Here is a 13,030-nt window from a genome sequence, read left to right on the forward strand (position 1 = left end):
TGGAGATATAAGAAATATCTCGCAGTTTATAGTGCACTATTTCATAAGGGGCGTCGTTGAGGCTCTCTATGCACAAAGGAACAATTTAAACTGAGGTTTTGCACAGATTGCCGGCTTTCTGATGTGCAGGGGGCCATTGACTACATGCACATTGCCTTGTGTTCACTTCATGTAAACTCTGCATTTTCATGAACCGAAAAGGATTCCAATCCTTAAATGCACAGCTGGTGTGTGACCACAGGCAGGCTAATCATGCAGGGGAAGGCCCATTATCCTGGCAGCAGTCATATATCCTACATTCTGTGACAATCCTCTGTGCCACTGAGGGTCTAGCGAGAAGGAGGAACTGAAGGAAATCCTTATTGGTCAGGAAATTGTGTTCAGGAAATTGATTGGATTGAATGCCGATAAATCCCTGGGGCCTGATAGTCTGCATCCCAGAGTACTTAAGGAAGTGGCCCGAGAAATAGTGGATGCATTGGTGATCATTTTCCAACAGGGTCTGGATCAGTTCCTATGGATTGGAGGGTAGCTAATGTAACACCACTTTTTAAAAAAGGAGGGAGAGAGAAAACAGGGAATTATAGACCAGTTAGCCTGACATCGGTAGTGGAAAAAATGCTGGAATCAATTATTAAAGATATAATAGCAGCGCATTTGGAAAGCATTGACAGGATCAGTCCAAGTCAGCATGGATTTATGAAAGGGAAATCATACTTGACAAATCTTCTAGAATTTTTTGAGGATGTAAATTTTAGAATGGACAAGGGAGAACCAGTGGATGTGGTATATTTGGACTTTCAAAAGGATTTTGACAAGATCCCACATAAGAGATTAGTGTGCAAAATTAAGCACATGGTATTGGAGGTAATGTATTGACGTGGCTAGAGAACTGGTTGGCAGACAGGAAGCAAAGAGTAGGAATAAACGGGTCCTTTTCAGGATGGCAGACAGTGACTAGTGGAGTACTGCAAGATTCAGTGCTGGGACCCCAGCTATTTACAATATATATTAATGATTTAGATGAAGGAATTGAATGTAATATCTCCAAGTTTACAGATGACACTAAGCTGGGTGGCAGTGTGAGCTGTGAAGAGGATGTTAAGAGGCTACAGGGCGACTTGGACAGGTTAGGTGAGTGGGCAAATGCATGGCAAATGCAGTATAACATAGATAAATGTGAGGTTATCAACTTTGGTGGCAAAAACAGGAAGGCAGAATATTATCTGAATGGCGGCAGATTAGGAAAAGGGAGGTGCAACGAGACCTGGCTGTCATGGTACATCAGTCATTGAAAGTTGGCATACAGGTACAGCAGGTGGTGAAGAAGGTAAATGGCATGTTGGCCTTCATAGCGATAGGAATTGAGTATAGGTGCAAAGAGGTCTTACTACAGTTGTACAGGACCTTGGTGAGGCCATACCTGGAAAATTGTGTACAGTTTTGGTCTCCTAATCTGAGGAAGGACATTCTTGCAATTGAGGGAGTGCAGCGAAGGTTCACCAGACTGATTCCCGGAATGGCAGGACTGACATATGAAGAAAGACTGGATCGACTAGGCTCATATTCACTGCAATTTAGAAGAATGAGAGGGGATCTCATAAAAACATATAAAATTCTTATGGGATTGGACAGGTTAGATGCAGGAAGAATGTTCCCGATGTTGGGGAAATCCAGAACCAGGGGTCACAGTGTAAGGATAAGGGGTAAGCCATTTAGGACCGAGATGAGGAAAAACCTCTTCACTCAGAGAATTGTGAACATGTGGAATTTCTAGCACAGAAAGTTGTTGAGGCCAGTTCGTTAAATATATTCAAAAGGAAGTTAGATGTGGCCCTTACGGCTAAAGGGATCAAGGGATATGGAGAGAAAGCAGGAATGGGGTACTGAAGTTGCATGATCAGCCATGATCATATTGAATGGTGGTGCAGACTCGAAGGGTCGAATGACCTACTCCTGCACCTATTTTCTCTGTTTCTATATCTATGTTTCTATGTATTTGAACCAGCACAGCAAGTTAAAAGCTGGCTATTGTGCGACAAGGCCATTCATGACATGGCTCATGACTCCAGTCGGGAACCCATGCACACGTACATAGCAGGCCTACAATGAGAGCCATGCTGCTACAAGGAACATTATAGAGCACACCATTGGCATCCTCAAGCAATGCTTTTGCTGCATGGACTGCACTGAGCAGGTATCAAGATTTGTGGTAGTATGCTGCATAACTTGCTATTATGAGGGAACAACCCTTGCCACCACCTATCAGGTGACAAGCTGAGGAGCAGAAGCACAAGGAATGGAAAGTGGAGTTGAGGTCGAAGATCACCCGTGATCATTTTGAATGGTGGATCATGCTCAAAGGGCTATATGGCCTACTCCAGCTTTGTCTTATGTTCTTATGTTCTTAGAAGGAGGAGGAAGTGCAACAGGAAGTGGAGGAAGAACAAGAGGAAAGGAGGTTACAAAGTACACAGTCCCTTTCTGCCTGGGCTCTACATAATCAAATAATTCATGAGGAATACCAGTAACCTCAACTATATCTCCCCATCTCACCAATTGTCCCATACTCTTACATTTCCTCTATCACTGGTCATCACATCTTCCTCTTTCTGACAACACAAAAATAAAAACCATGAGAAAATGAATATTCTAATCCAATTTTATAAATTCACTCAATACATAATGCATACAAAAATAAACTAATGACCCAATGAGGTACTTCCGCAGTGGCTGCAACATGTGTGTAGAAGGCCTGCTGACCTGCAATTAAGGTGACTGCAGGTGGCCTTGGAGGGCGACCTCAAGCAGCTCTGGGCCAAGAAGACCTACTTCAGACGGTGCTATTTTGGTCTGGGCTGCAGCAGTCTGGGCTGACTTGCTGATAGGCAACAGCAAGGGCACTAGCGGAGTGGCACGGGTGGAAGCATGCAGCCACTGCCACTCTCCTGGCATGGCGCCTCAGCAACCCTACGGATCTGTTGGAGAACATATTGATGGATTGCTGTGATGCCTTGGAAGCCCCTTTGAACAGTAGTATCCAGAGCCATGATGCCATCAGTCTGAGATTGCAAGGCAGCAGTCTGAGTTTCCACCACAGCACTCAGACCTTTGATGGAAGCTGTTTGTGCTGCAATGGAAGCTGTAACATCGGCCATCAAATGCTGCAGCATGGTAGGTTCCACAGGTGTGCTGACAGAGGTGACCACCTGTTCCATTTTGAAAAGGATGGGCTCCAAGCTCTGCGTAAAGCCCTGTGCCAAGTTGATACTGGTCTCCTCTATGCTCCTTGACTTTGTACACAAGCTTTCTGGCAGGCTTATCAATGCACCAAGCATTTGCTTGTGTACATCCATCAGCTTTCTTCTGTATTGAAGTCCTCATCTGACAACTCTGAAGCAGAACTAGTGTGTGCCCTCTGGTGAACTGGCACTGCACCATTCTTTCTCCTCGCTCTGGCTCCTGCACACTTGTGTCTCACCACGTGCAAATCCCTCCTTTAACCTAGCCTCTAAAATACACAAAAATATTTGTGCTGCTGGCTGTGAGTGTAAGATCGAGTGACAGTGTCTCTTCATCATCACTGTCTTCTTCCTCTTCCTTCCCTGACTGGGAAGGTTCCAGTTCTTGGGTATATGAAATAAAAAAGGGACAAGGGTTAGTTTGTAGTAAGGGGAGAGGAGAAAGTAAGAACCACATGCTTACACCATCTGCAGCTTGTGAGTTGGAAGAGATTGTGGGGGTGAGGGGGAAGTGGGATGAGAGAATGAGGATTAGGTATGCAGATACCTTCAGCACTGTCGGTGGCCATGGCCTCAGTGATGCCCTTCCCATGATGCCCAGTACTGTATCCTCCATTGGGATTAAACATACAGGCGTGCTTGTCCTCCTTCAATTCTTTCCTGCTGCCTCCTGTGATGCGCCATCTTCAGCTACAAGAAAGAGGGAAGAGTGTTAATGAGTGTCCTTCAATATATTTGGGTGATGTGGCTGTCATGCTTTAGTAACTACCATTCTGTGCGAGCTATGAGTTGTGGATCTGAGGCTTGCAACAGTGCTAATTGTGTGGGTGAGGTAAAGCATATGAATTGTAAAGTTAAGTACTGATTGGATAGAGATTGTTGGTGGGTGGGTGATGGAGATGTAGTGAATAGAGCAGTAGGTGAAGCTTGTGGTGCAGTGGTAGGATATGCCAATTGAAGATAAACTCACTCACCTTGACAACTCGTGTCAGATTGTTAAACTTCTTCCTGCACTGCATGCATGTTCTTGCAGCAACATGCCTGGCATTGAACTCATAGAAACATAGACATTTACAGCGTGTCCTCGCCGGCCGACACAGAGCCACACGGCCCTTCGTCAGCAGCTCTAAAGGTTACATACAAACCCATGAACAATAACAGAAAGGCAAAGAGCACCCAGCCCAACCAGTCCACCCCACACCACTGCGACACCCCTTATACTAAAAACATCTACACTCCACCCCAACTGGAGCAATGTGATCTCCTGGGAGAGGCAAAAACCAGATAAAAATCCAGGCCAATTTAGGGAGAAAAAATAAGGGAAAATTCCTCTCTGACCCATCCAGGTGATCGAAACTAGTCCAGGAGATCACCCTGGCCGTATTCTATTCCCTGCAGTACTTACCATTATATCTGCACCAATCAACAAAAGGTCATCCCAATTACCAGCTCTAGGTCCGTAACCCTGCAGGTTACTGCACTTTAAGTGCCCATCCAACTATCTCTTAAAAGTGGTGAGGGTTTCTGCATCCACCACTCTTCCAGGCAGCGAGTTCCAGATCCCCACAACTTCTTCTCACTTTCTCCTGAGCATATGTCTGGAAGGTCTCCTGCCCTGCTACAGATACAGGGGGCTGGATTTTAGGTTTTTTGGATTTTGGGGCGTTAATCGCAGTGGGGCGTTAAAGTTAGTGCCTGAAAATAGTTTGGGCTCTGACTGCAAGTTTCGGCAAAAATGTAAGTTGGTGTTAAGTCAGGCATTACACAATGGACTTTGTGTACCCAAACCGAAACTTGGGTGGCAAAGAAGTTTCATTGTTGTTTAGTGCCCTGCAACATAACGTTGTATATTGTATGGTTTTATTTTGGTGGGGGGTGTTTTTGTGACTTTGTTGCAGTAAAATTTATGACTCATCATTTGCCATTAGTATCTTTTGCATCATTCCAACATTCACTGGAGATGTGCCTTTATGGGGGCACATAGTGTGTCCAGTATTAGCTCCATCCCTCACTTTCTTCCATTTAGGAGAGCCGGTCCATTACAAGCTGGCGATGTGCGAGCGTTGGTCCGGCAGCATCTCCACGCTGCCTCCCCCGTGGATGGGGTGGCAATCCCCACTGGCAATGCCTGGCCCCTCATGATGGCCAAGCTGTGCAACATGCAGCACACCACAATGAATTTGGATACCTGTTGAGGGGAGTATTGAAGGCTGCCTCAAGAGCGGTGCAGGCATGGGTCTGCCTGTAGGAGATGGTATATCTCTGTCAGTACTTACTTCCTTTCGGAAGCGCAGCCTTCTTACACACTGCTCCTCAGCGAGGTGGAGGTCTGAGCGTTAGTGCCTGTAAACCCATGGGGGGGTAAGCCCTCCTCCCGAGACGTCTTTGGCCTCTCCTCATCCGTGGGCCGACATAGCTAAGAGTCCTTCCTCTAGCTTGATGCCGCCTGGCAATAGCATGCAGCATGATACGCTGGCGAACTAGTAATGCTCCTATTAAATTCTCTCACTGAAGTTATAAGGGCACTGTAATGGCAGATAAAAGTGAAGTTTGCAAGTTGGAGCTTCACACACATTATGTACACAACCGTTGTAGTCAATATGACCTGCGATGTAGGATCCTCATCCCCCATTTAAAAATGCTGTCAATACCGCCTGCCGCACCCTGGGACTGCCTGGTCTTTTCAGCCGTTTCCTGGTGCGGGCGTTAAATGAGGCGTTAAGGCTAGATGTTCCATCCAGGGTGCTAGCACAGCGTTGCACGACGATTGACGTCATAATCACGCTAAAAAGAGAGGGCGGGGCAGTAAGTTTTTGCATTAGCGCAAACCAATAGCCGAATCTTCTGCCTGAGTGGTAAATCCTGGATGCCTGCCATAAGGCCCAAAAACAACATTTAATGCCCCGTCGGGATGCTAACCAAGGTGCAAATGAGCCAAAAGTCCAGTGCTGGATGTCTCTCCTTCTCTACACATCTTGCACCAATATCTCCAGTGCATTGTCTGAAAATCTTAATGGTCGCGCTCTCGCATGTTCAGCTATTCCTCAAAGTATCCAAGCTCAGATGCACTTTGAACCTTGCAATTTTCCTCTGCTACTCAATTGATTCTGAGAGAATGAGAGAAGTAGCAAAGTGCAGCGAATCAATCAGTGCCATAAATTGCTTCTTCCATGTTTCCAAGTTGTGGTGTAGAGGTCAGAGGCAGTCTTGCCAGTGCCACCCACATCCCAAAAATGAATTTGAAAAAAGATTTCAGCCTCCAAATTGTTAAATCTGACCATGAAGTCCAGGTCACCCTGAATGATGAGCAAATTTTTATTTCTTTAGTCATCTCTGTTAGCATCTGATAGCTCAGCTAGGAGTTAGTAAATGTCTGAGTAATACAGATCAGCATTGTTATGTATGCATGTTAATGTATGTATTGTAACACTCGACTACTGAATGTACCTTCACCCTGTATACACTATACCTGTACCACCAGAGGGTGCTGCTGCTGGGGACCTAAGGGTCACCTGAACACCGCAGGTAACCAAGTATAAAAGGGAGCTCACCTCTTGGTGTCCTCGCTCTAGGAGCTGCAATAAAGGACTAAGGTCACTACAGTTCAAGTACTATACCCTTCCCTTACCTCGTGGAGTCGTTATTAGAGTGCTTGCATATACAACAAGCATGGTCCCAGGTTTGATCTTCAGTCCATGGTGAGTTAGATTATCTCAATCAGGGCAGCAAAAGCAAAAGGTAAAAATGTCCAGGGTTCCTGCTCCTACTTGCTATTCAGTAACCCCTGCTGGAAGTGTATATGTAAATATTGAGCAAGCACAGGATTGAGCTCAGCTGTGATGTCTACACAGAACAGAAGTGGACTCAGCTGTGATGTCTCAGATAGTAGAACAGTCAGATAATATTCACTGTCTATGCTAACATACGGAGGACACCCTGAGGTAAAGTGTCTGAATTTGTCAGTACCCATGGAACTAGTCCCGTGACAAAGTTAACATCTGCAGGCGAGGATGGAGAAAAAAATTGGTGGCAAAGAAATAGCAAGATACAGGGGCCGAAATTGCCCCCCGACGAAAAAGTGGTGCACTCACCGTTTTTTAAAGTTTTTTCTCCGCCACAATCCACCAATCTATGCGGCGGACTGATGCGTCATAATGTCCCTCCCCTTCAATTAAAGGGGTAGGCCACTGTGAGCTCTTCAGCCACGTTAGTGGCACCCACTGGGCCACCAGGGAGGGTTTCGGCCGGGTCAGTGGCCCGGTACCCAGGAGGGGATGCCAGGCTGCTTGTTGGCGGCCCGGCCAAACCCGTGGCCATCATTTTCGGGCCGACCTCTGAGTCGGCCTAGAATTATAATAAAATGGCGGCTGTGCCAACCAGGCACACACAGCTTCTCGCAGGGGAAAGCTGCCGGGGGCACCGAGCGGCGGCCGCTTCACACTCATGGAGCAATTTCCCAAGGGCAATTCTTCGCGGAGTAATTTCCCACACGGGCGTAAAGGTGGTCACCGTCGGTTGGAAGGGGTCGGTGCGTGCCTGACGGGGCAGCTAAACGGGTGGCACGGTGATGATCACCGCAGGCAAAAACATGAAGGGTAATTTATTAAATGTCTGGGACTCCATGTCGACTCGGCGGTGAATCCTTATCGACCCGTGTCCGCCTGTTTGAGGCAGTCACGGCTCTTATAGAAAGGGGCAATTTCGGCCCCACAGAGCGGTGACAGAAACAAACAAATAGTAATTCACCATTTTCTACCAGTCCTGCAACCCTGTTTAAATCCATATCACGTTTTCAAAGTTGATATATCTTGGGAATTATGGCCTTATAACTACAAAGCAGCTTTCCATTAGCTAGTGGATTTTTAAAATTTTATTGCAAAAAAATAATTAGTTCAACCTGTATTGCAGTGGTTCCTATCACAGATGGCTGGATGATGCATTGTGCATTCATAAAAGCACATTTTGAAAAGGCACAGTTTGAACTGAGTGAGATTTTAATTTGTGGGAGTTTTCTATTCAGCATATTAAGTTGCTTACTAGTTGGTAATTTCCACTCAGACAGCAACTAATAATGGTTAGTGTGGGAAACTGAGGATCAAATGTACAACAATCATCTAGTTAATAACAGTCAGCCTGGATTTAGATGGGGAAGATCCTGCCTGACCAACCTCCTTGATTTCTTTGAGGATATGACAACCCACGTGTAGAGTGGTAAACTCTATGATGTGGTGTACCTCACTTCCAAAAGGCTTTTGATAAAGTATCACATGAGTGGCTATTAATTAAATTCAAAACTGTGGGTATTCAGGGTTTATTATTTACCATATGCCCTACTCAATTTATTTAATCTTCTAAAGGAAAATTCTGCTAATTGTTTTCTTGATTTCCCTGAGGTAATTGAGTGAAATTCCAGAATATTTAACTATTCCTACACCTCCTTTATTCAGACTGGGCTCGGTCATTTTCATAGATGACATTTCCATGCTCCGAGCACCTCAGAAACTTGTGCTGATCATTCGTGTCTATACTGTCAATTGTTCACTTTATACTGGAGGAGGGCTAGTCAGTGAAAAGAAAGACAAAAATGGCTTGCATTTATACAGCTCATTTCTCGACCATCGGACATCCCAAAGCTCTTTACAGACAATGAAGTACAGTCATTGTTGTAATCGCGGCAGCCAATTTGCGCACAGCAACCTCCCACAAACAGCAATGTGATAATGAACAGATCATTTGTTTTAATGATGTGATTGAGAGATAAATATTGGCCAGGACACTGAGGATAAGAGCATCATGGGGCATTTTCTATCCACCTGAGAGAGCAGACAGGGCCTCAGTTTAATGTCTCATCTTAAAGACAACACCTCCAACAGTACAGTATTCCCTCAGTACTGCACTGGAGTGCCAGCCAAGATTTTTGCATTTAAGTCTCTGGAGTGGAATTTGAACCAACAACCTTCTGACTCAGAGGCAAGGGTGCTACCCACTGAGCCACAGTGGCACCTAACAAGTTGCAAAGGGATCTGGCCCATGTGGATTGGAATCAAAGATTGGCAGGTGAAAAAATAAATGAGCAATGGAAGGCCTTCACAGAGGAGATAGTTGGGGTACAGAATAGACACATTCCCACTCGGGGGAAAGAATGGGCATCCAAAGCTAGAGCTCCCTGGATGACGAAAGATAGAGATCAAAGTGAAGCAGAAAAATGAGGCTTATGGTAAATATTGGGTTCATAATTCAGTAGAGAACCACAATGAATACAAAAAGTACAAGGGAAAACTGAAAAATGAAATAAGAGGGACAAAGAGAGTGTACGAGAATAGATTAGCAGATAACATAAAAGGGAATCCAATAGACTTTTATAAAGACATAAATAGTAAAAGGGAGGGTGGGGCCAATTAGGGACAAAAAGGAGATCTTCTTGTGGAGGCAGAGGGCATGGCTGAGATACTAAATGAGTACGTTGCATTTGCCTTCACTAAAGAGGATGCTACCAATGTCACAGTAAAGGAGGATGTAGTAGAGAAACTGAATAGGATAAAAATAGATAAAGAGGTACTAAAATGGTTGGCAGCGGCCAAAGTAGAAAAGTCACCCGGTCCAAATTGGATACATCCTCGGTTGCTGAGGAAGTTAAGGGTGGAAAATGTGAAGGCTCTGATCAATCTTCTAATCCTCCTTAGATATGGGAATGGGCTCAGAGGACTGGAGGATTGTAAATGTTACAACCCTCTTTAAAAAAGGGAGAAGAGTAAACCCAGCAACTACAGGCCAGTCAGCCTAACATTGGTGGCGGGGAAAGTTTTAGAGATCATGGACTGAAAATTGCAGTCGGAGGCTTTCTTCGGATGAACGCCTCTGACCCTAAAAAAATCTATGAAAATACCTGGTGGTCCCGGAGGAACGTAGGATTGCAGTCTCAGGCCGTCATTCGCCTCGCAGTATATGGGAACATGTCTTCCACGTATGTAAGTCCTTCCTGCGGGGATGCGTTCGATCTGTTTAACTTCGCTTGACTTAGTGATAGTGCTCTGAGTCAGAAGACCATGGGTTCAAACCCCACTCCAAAGACTTGCACACATAATCTAGTCTGACACTTCAGTACTGCACTGTTGGAGATGAGACATTAAACTGAAGTCCCATCTGCTCTCTCAGTTGGATGTAAAATATCCCAGGACACTACTTGAAGAAGAGTTCTCCTGTTGTTCTTTATCCCTTAGCTTACAACATTAAATCAGATTATCTTGTCAATTATATCATTGCTATTTGCAGGACCTTGCTGTACACAAATTGATTGCCATGTTTGCATACATTGCAACAGTGACTACATTTCAATAGTACTTAATTGGCTGTGAAGTGAATGTCCTGAGGATATGAAAGATGCTATATAAATGGAAGTTCTTTCTTTAATGTTTATTTTTTTAAATGCCCAACACAAAATTAAGTCACAAAATGCTGGCACAAAATATCTGGACAGAAAAATAATAACTAAGGATATAATATCTGTTGGGGAAAATTGCTATACATTTATGTTGTCAAAATAAACATATAGACAAAAAAAATGCTTAAACTGTGAAAAAGAAGTTTGACAATGATAATTAGCCTTCAAAGATTCCGGAGCTTGTTTATCAATTTCCTGTAAGCAAGCTGTTTTGAGCAAGTAGTCTGCAGATATTACTGATTTTATCATGCAAAACTCTATACAGGTTTTCCCCCTTAGGCTTGCATAATATGTGCAATAAAATTTAACCAAATATTCAACTCAAACAAAACTCCAGACTAGTAATGGATTTTGCAAGCAGGTTTATCATGACAGATCATCCATCGCGATAGACAAGTCATCTGTAATTCAATTTACTTACAGGCCCTGACACTTGAGAAGCATTCTCAAATTCTTCTTTATCTTGCATCACTCTTTCCACCCCAAGCAATGGAGCTGTTCCAAAAGAACACATAACTCATATCATCTTTAAACAATAATTAAACTCAAACAGCATAGTCATAAACATGTGTGTTAAAGACCCAAGTTTGCATATTAGAGGATATTTCAGGGCCAACTTTGATCTCTGGTGTCTCAGAAAGGCTGCAAGGGAGTGTACAAATGGGCCAAGTTCCATCTTGATGGATATACGCCCATTTTGCCAGCCACAAGCTTCTGGAGGAATTTGGGGCAGGTGGTAGAAGCTACCACCAGAAATTGGCAGGAGCTTCTTAATAATATTGATGTGATGTTAAAGTGGTATAATAAGGACTTCCATGTAATTTCTGACCCTTACAACAGAAGATACTAATGACAACCATATATAATGGATATCCAAGGTTGCCGGGCTCTATATGAAGGTAAATGCAATGGGCCTAGCAAAAAGATTCATTCTTTTGTTTAAGGTCATTTGTGCACTGATATTCTGAATTTTTGTGTTCTTTTTCCGGCTTCCACCTTGACTTTCATGAGTCTTTGTGGTAATTACTTTGCTGGTTTTTTCCAGCTCCACTAGTGCCACCTATCAACTATCCGATGGAGGTCCCTTGCTTTTTGTTTTCTAGCAATTGTTAAGTGCCTCATAGCTTCCTATTCCCAAGGAAAATTTGAAAGCAAACCTGATGGCACAGGTGTGATATGTTCAATCACGGTATACCAGGATAATCATCAGCCAGCAAAACCCACCAAGATGTCAGCAACCATATTTGCAAGCATATCCATAACTGCACCTGCACCTGTAAATAATGAATCAAATGGGCTGACCTGGGAGAACTGAGTTCCATTAGTGCATTGCTATCCTGGTGATATTTACATTAACTATTTAGAACGGACTTATTCCATCAGCTCCATCAGACCGAACTTATCTGAGGTAAGCTTCCATGCATCAACATCATCCAATGCTTTTAATTTGTTTTGTCTAACATCAACACATTTTAATTTTCAATTAAAAAATGAACTTTTTGCCTTCAATTCCTAGTACTCCATTAGTGTACTCACTGCTTCCATTTTAGGACTCAAAAGTAACTGGGCGTGATACTGGTCAATATCAGTAACACAAAGTGCATTGGCAGCCAACTTTATACCACACTTGATTTTGTCATTGAGTTCCAATGGGAAAAAAACAACAAATCACGGTGTTAAACCAGCTGCCGATTCGCTGGTGTTGACCATTTTCTATTCCAATTGTAAGTAACTAAACAGTACCATGAAGCAAAGAACTTGTCTACTTTAGTGTAGAGCATACTGGCCATGAAATTTGGAGGCGTAATGCCGGCCATTAAGGCCGGTTTTGCTGAGAAAATGGCGGCCACCTCGTTTACGCCCGTTTTGAGCGTGAAACAAGTCGGCCACCATTTTGGTGAGGTCGTTAGCGCTGCCATTGCCTGTGCTCGCCTCTCCCGAGTAAATATGCAGATCGTGACATCATTCGCAGTGCAACACCTGAATTGAAGCACGACTGTGATTTTGGACATCACCGCATTCTATACCGCCCTCTCCTAACCAGGCATGGAAGAACGTGTGTGCAGCAGTACGACAAAGACACGGCCAGCGCTTCTTAAAGGGACACATAAATCTTACAGGTAAGTTTAGATTTTAGCTTTTGGACGTTTTTTTTAACATTTTATCAGAGTTGTGGCTTGGTGCAATACATTGTGGTTAAAGTGTGCAAGGCTTTGGATATTAAAGGAAGGCCTCTGAAAAGACCACTTGTTCCCAATCCTGGGGGCTATAGTTGTAGTCTTCCTTGGGCTGCAACATCACATGGAAATGAAGCAGAGTCAGTGAAGGGGACAAGCTGTTCGCAGAG

The 13,030-nt window shown here is 44.1% G+C and overlaps 1 protein-coding gene across 1 annotated transcript in view; it reads right to left on the reverse strand.

Moving 5' to 3' along the window:
* c1h8orf34 (chromosome 1 C8orf34 homolog) overlaps positions 1-13,030 on the reverse strand; it is an 805,115-nt gene that overhangs the window by 106,890 nt on the left and 685,195 nt on the right. Inside the window, exons 11-12 of the mRNA XM_070884539.1 lie at positions 11,105-11,178; positions 2,577-2,612 (exon numbers count right to left, since the gene is read on the reverse strand). Of these exons, the coding sequence (XP_070740640.1) occupies positions 2,577-2,612; positions 11,105-11,178 (110 nt within the window). The remainder of the gene's footprint in view (positions 1-2,576; positions 2,613-11,104; positions 11,179-13,030) is intronic.

The sequence above is a fragment of the Pristiophorus japonicus genome, chromosome 1 (genome assembly GCF_044704955.1).
Source record: "Pristiophorus japonicus isolate sPriJap1 chromosome 1, sPriJap1.hap1, whole genome shotgun sequence".
Taxonomy (NCBI): domain Eukaryota; kingdom Metazoa; phylum Chordata; class Chondrichthyes; family Pristiophoridae; genus Pristiophorus; species Pristiophorus japonicus.